This window comes from Cyprinodon variegatus, unplaced genomic scaffold, assembly GCF_000732505.1.
Source record: "Cyprinodon variegatus isolate N-32 unplaced genomic scaffold, C_variegatus-1.0 Scaffold413, whole genome shotgun sequence".
NCBI lineage: Eukaryota > Metazoa > Chordata > Actinopteri > Cyprinodontiformes > Cyprinodontidae > Cyprinodon > Cyprinodon variegatus.
The window spans coordinates 238,035-244,287 of NW_015150866.1; the positions used below are offsets into that span (position 1 = coordinate 238,035).

A 6,253-nucleotide genomic window follows, 5' to 3' on the forward strand; every position below is an offset into this window, starting at 1 on the left:
GACATTGTAATTGAAAATTAGGGATGGTGTTTTTAATAAATAGTCAAATAGGTGCTCTGAGTGAGATCACCTGGAAATTGTATTTATACCTTTAATATTCTTGTACATACATATTGATGACCGGTTTTTCCGGATGGAAAGGAACTGCAAATAACAGTGTTCATGTCTGTATTGATTTTTTGGACTTTCTTGTCATGATCTGTAGGTGGTAGTTCATGGTTTTGATTTTGTCCTTGTCTTTTAGCCACATCGTTACAATGTTTATGCTCTATATGTCTTACCATCTGCTATTTTTGACTTTGGGGGATTCCCTTGTTAGCTCTCTAAACTCACTTTGCCAGGTGTTGTTGTAAATTATTTTCTTATGTATTTCTTAGTGCTGCTAGTTAGTCATGCAGTTGCTTTCCTCGCTTTTCCTTGGTTATTCATTCTGTTGTATCGCGTATCAAGGCTTTCTTTATTTAGGAGAGGGGCCCAAATCGCTTACATTCGAAGCCTTGCTACACCCATACCACATGAACGCTTCGAAAAAGTGGTTCAGATCACCCACGAACTTCAACAGGCATTTAAAGTCAAGATGTGATAGTTTGTAAAACATCTAGGTAATAGACATTCTGAAAAAGTTTAAAAGACAATGACTGGAATTGTTTCTACTGTTTGAAGACGTTTCGCTTCCCATCCAGGAAGCTTTCTCAATTAAAAAAAAATGTGTTTAGTGCAGCGAGAAATGCTCTGATCTTTATATTGGAGAAACCAAACAACCTCTCCACAGACGCATGGCCCAACACAGAAGAGCGCCCTCCTCTGGACAAGACTGTGCAGTACATCTACACTTTGTGGACAAAGGACATTCTTTGGAGGACCAGAATGTTCACATTTTGGATAAAGAAGGTTTGAGAGGGGTATGAAGGAAGCAATTTATGTTAAGAGAGAAAAAGCTGTTAGGTTTCTGTTTTCTTTGATGTTTTTCTTTTGAGTATCCCTTTTTGCTTTTCTCCTTGTTTTTTTTTAGTTTTTATGGTTTAATTCTTAGTTTATTGTGTTCTTTGTTTTTTTCCTAGTTACTGTTTCAGTCTTGGTTCTGTTATGTTTTCTTGTCCAGGCCACCGTCACCCGGTTGGTTCAGTCACTGTGTCCCCAGCCCCGACCAGCCCTGGAGCTCACAACTCGGAACTACTGCACTGTAGTCAACCAAAATCCCGCACGATTTTAGAAATTCTCCCAGGACATTTTTTTTAGGTATGAAAAGTAGGACATGTCTGGGAAAAAGAGGACGTCTGGTCACCCAAATCACACCTAAAGCAGCAAGAGGAGCAAAAACGCGCGTGCTGCTTCATTTTTTAATGCTTGTACAAGTTTATTTCTGATGCACAGCTAAGCTAGCTGCTCTAGCTGCGTGGTGGAACCCGTGGGTCTGATGCGTGTTGGGTGGAGCTACCCTATCCTTTATTTGCCTGTAACAATGGCAGCTATATTTGCTGTGATCAGTGGGGAAAAAGGAGTTTGAATCTATTTTGAAATAAGAAAGTCCACCTGAAAACATGGTCAGTGCCGTCAGTTCATCCAGATTACCATCCTGCCTTCAAATATTGGGGTGGTCTGAGGGAGAGGCATGGTTGTGTATGTTCAAAAATATAGCTTGCTGGAAGCGTTTTTCCAAGATCTCCTACAGCACCTTTAAATTTCAACAGAGCCCTTCCATCTAAATGTCTGCTGCACCTGCAAATAGAACTTCTAAAGGGATTCTTTTAACAACTATTTTGTTACATTCTTCCATAAAGACCAGGTTTGTAGAGAGCGGGAATATTTTAGTGCATTCTCCCACCTGAGGGGTGAATCACTGTTGCTCCTCCAGAGTAACCCTGGACTTTACTTCCACTTTCTAAGTTTGTCCATTAGTCCATAAGATCTGTCTCATTAAAACTCCTTAAAATAGACTGGTGTATCTGGCTTCAGTAGGAAAGATGTTGAAAGCTAAAATAGAGACTCACTGCAGGATCAGCGAAGATCTGTGAAAAGGTCTGATGGGTGAAAACTCCGGTCTGAAGAAGAAGGCCACCGTGATCCGAGTTTTGGCCACTCAAGACTAGAAGCTTGTGTCCTGCAGAATCTGTCACGAGAGACTGGATCTGGGACAAAGAAAAAGATGTGGTGAGAAAGTGACAAAGAGGACATTTAAAGGATACTGTCAACAGTAACAGGATTTAACAGAATGTAAGAAGATCATGAGCACGCTTTTCTCATTCATCCTCTGGACTTTTCTGTTCCGTCTGCTCTAGAAAGCATCCAACTTACCTCGGAAACGACGGTATCTTCTGACGGGTTCACAAGTACCACAGTCTCTAAGACATCGCTTTTATGGTGCAGAGTTCTCTCTCCTGTAAGATAAGAAACACAAAATGCTGGTATTATTTTCTAAGAGAGTCAAAGGCCCGATAGTGAACAATCTGGGTGGGGGTGAGGAAGATTTACTATACAGCCGTCTCTACCTTATGTGAGTTAAACCCTGTAGAGCTACAATCAACACTGCTGTACCTCCGTGCTAGGAAAGACATCATTTGGATCCAAACCCTAAACAACATTGCATCCATTGCATTCTCAAGACTTGGTTCATAACCACCGGCTGTTGGGTGAAATACTGATAACAAAGAAATAAATTAGATTTAAAGGAGTTCTTATAATTAGAAATTTGCAGCCCTTTACTATTTTTTTTTAAAGTTTGGATTATTAACTTCCTCCATCGACATACAAAGCACTAGTGTTCAACAATATTTAATCAGATCGAGCTTTTCCAACGAACAAAAGCTAAAGATTACAGCCTGAAAAAAAGCAAGGAGTCTGAGTCTCTCTAGAAAATAAAGAAAGACAATCAGGAGACTGGGGTTCATTTAGCTCACTGGAGTAACAAGTAATTTCATACATGAAAGGAATGATTTCACTTTCAGTCGGGTACCATCTGTGAGTTATGTCTTACCAACTCATTGATTCGTAGATGATAATCAGCACAGTATTATCAGCAGATCTCCTCCTCTCTTCTATTCTCTCTTCAAACGACAGAGGTAAACCAAAACAGGTCGTTTTAATGTAGAAACCTTTTTCAGTCAGGGATGATGGGTCTAAAGCAGAATAGAGTCCTAAATAATTCATTCTTGTTAAATGTTTTCACCTTTTATAATCTTACACTTGTTCTACTGTGATTGTCCATGATTTACCCCCAAAAAGGTGCAGATAAGGTGTGGTGGAAGAAAAACGGTACAAGGATATAAAACTTAGACGTCTGGCATGGATAGTATTCATTCCCTTTTCTCTGATATCACTAAATCAAATTAAGCTAGGAAGGTGCACGTATTTCTCAATAAATCTCGGTGCAAATGCAGGAGCTGCAGCTCAGCTGGGTCATCCTGTTTACAGTAAAGCTATCAGCCAAACATACCTTTATCAAAAAGGGACAAGAAGGAAACTATTGTGAAAGACAGCTGCAACCAAGCAGAAGAAAGTAAACAATCCAACTTCATACAGAAAGATATTTATGATGGATATCTAGTTCTTCACATCCACCTAAACACACCACACCCAATGTGAAACACGGTGAAGGCAGAATCATGCTGTGGGGGACACTTTTTTCAGGTTAGCTGGTCAGATTTAACTGCAAAATGTATTGAGCTAAATAATAATACATAATGAAACACAGTCCTCGCAAAAAATGAGGATGAAGTGAAGCTTCAATTTCCAGCTAGATCGTGGTTTGTGATGTTTGACCAGAGCTATGAAGGAATTTAGTTTAAAGCATAGATATGCAGAAATATCACCCAACCAAGCTTAAGTTACAACACTCAGGCCAAGTAAACATGCAGCAATAAAAAATAAAACCAAATCTCTTCTATGCCGTTTTAGAAAAATAATACCATAAACACAGGAGGATTTTCTTAAAGTTCTCATCCACACCAACCCAGAGAAAAATGCCATTGAGTTTATTTTGTTGTTATATTTTTATTGTACCACATTTAAACATGGTAGCCAATCAGAATCCTTTAAAACAGCCACAACCTTCTATTAGGAATGAATCATGGATCAAAAAATACCAAAAGTGTCTGAAACCAAGAAAAAAATCAGTAAATTCCTGACAACTCCACCATATGGCCAAGTGTATAAGAAATGATCCAACGTGTGTCACGCAACAAAGAAATATTCCTCGCAGTCTATTTTTAGGATTGGCTTTAAGGGGCATGTAACACCCTTTATTTGTAGGCATAACCACATAAATATCACATTTTTCCCAGACATCCTGATAAGGCCTCAGTGGCAAGACTTGAAATCTGATGTTCACTGATGTTTTCCATCCGAATGGACCTGTGCTGTTTGTCTAAGCATGGGCCAAACATTTCACTCTCTAAATGTGGAAAGTTGGCAGCGACAAGGCAGCAAAAGTGGTTTTACTAAGTAATGCTTTTGGGGGGAGTGAAGACAAAATACAGGCTCTTGTTAGTAAAAATAATACATTATTTTATCATACATTGCACCAGGGCGGGGCAATAAACCCGATTTTTACCTTACTGCCATTCGCTATGATAACCGGCAACAATTTTCCCATGTCGGTAAAAGAAATAAACTTCTTTCTGCTGTTTTTCTTTTGTGTGCTGGTGGCTGGTATGTCCTTTCCCTTTTAGACACTGCAGCATAAAGGTAATCAATCTAGTCAGAAGCACAGACAAAGAGAATGGCGCATGAGCCCAGTGAAGAAGTGTCCAACACAGCTTTAAACAAAATTACATCAATTAATCCTGTTGAGTGAGAGCATAGATGAAGCTGAGCTTGCAGAGAAGAAGTTTAGAGCACGTTGTCAGAGTTAAGCGCATGGTTTTGAGCGAGGATGTGTGAGTTTAAATGATGATCACTGTTCTCACTGCACACTCAGTTCGGTGGTACAAACATTATGCCATAGATGTTGAGCAAAAGAACACGAAATGCAAAGTTTGCCTGAAAACTGTCGGCACTACCGACACATCCAACCTCCACCTACAGCTTTTACGCTACTGAGTTCAAAGATGTGCAAAAGGCTCCATTACCTTTGAGCAAACTGTTTGCAAGAGAGGAAACATTTTCCTCCTGTTCAATGAGACATTGTTGAATGCTTAAATCTGAATGGGAACAAGACTTTAATATTTAATTGAAAGTAATATGTAATGTGATTTATTCAATAAATAAAATTTAAACAGATCAGTTGCATTTCCTCCACATGCCTTTATTTCTGATAGAGGAGACAGAGCATTGATCTCGCATTTATCGTTATTGAGGTAAAACTGCCCAATTTATTGTGATAATGATTTGAGGTCATATCGCCCAGCCCTACATCAAACCTTTCCACTTCTTGGTCTGTCACATAAAATCCCAAATTGAACACATTCAGCTATTTTGGATCCTAACATACAAACACGTTTGACCAAATGTGAAAAAAAATCTAGGGCTGAAAACACCTGTGAAAAGCACAGCAAATACAGTTTGTCAGGGTTCTGCCCTCTGCTTGAGTTTATTTTTTAAGTTTATTTGTGTTCTGTGTCTTTGTAGTTATTTCTACCAGCGCTGAGTTCTTAAGTTATCCTCTGTTGCCCCCTTGGGCTGGTTTTCCATTCCACTGGGCTTCCCACTAATTAGTCCTGCCCACACCTGCTACCAATCTGCTTATTAACCTGTCTTACTGTAGCTCATCCTCCCATATTTACACCTCCTCTGCAGTCACTCAGTGCTGGTTTGTTGCTTCCCAACCCAAGGTCCCCAACTGAAGTCCCCCGAAAATTTTGGGTATCTGTATTTTGGTTCTCAGTATTTTTGGATTTCTGCCTCAGTTACCTATTAAATCTGCAAGACTCAACTCTGCCTCCTGATCTCTGCCTTTGGGTCCTCAAAAAACTCCATCCAGCCGTGACACAGTTAAGGTAGAGGTGGGCATCTTAGAGCTCACATCATGTCTAATATGTTTTTCTTTTTCTTAGGATCGAGTAGGAACGAGTCATGGTTTCAGGGTAATGTTAGTGACCTATGGCCTGCTTGGTTTAAAGGAAAAGTCCGGTCAGTAAGGAATGATTAATAGATCATTTATTATACTTAAAACTAATACGTCCGCAGGGATTTAATGGATTTAGCGTTAATCAGTAGAAAAAATGAAACAATAATTTTCGTTACGATCACTGAGTCTGGGAGCGGCCATTTTTGTCCAAATTTAGTAGCCCCTCCCTCCTGCCATTTCCCGGCAGTG

At 39.6% G+C, this 6,253-nt stretch overlaps 1 protein-coding gene across 1 annotated transcript in view; it reads right to left on the bottom strand.

Moving 5' to 3' along the window:
* LOC107093210 (microtubule-associated protein 1B-like) overlaps window positions 1-6,253 on the bottom strand; it is a 94,435-nt gene that overhangs the window by 20,451 nt on the left and 67,731 nt on the right. The window contains exons 3-4 of the mRNA XM_015388095.1: window positions 2,296-2,378; window positions 1,992-2,129 (exon numbers count right to left, since the gene is read on the bottom strand). Of these exons, the coding sequence (XP_015243581.1) occupies window positions 1,992-2,129; window positions 2,296-2,378 (221 nt within the window). The remainder of the gene's footprint in view (window positions 1-1,991; window positions 2,130-2,295; window positions 2,379-6,253) is intronic.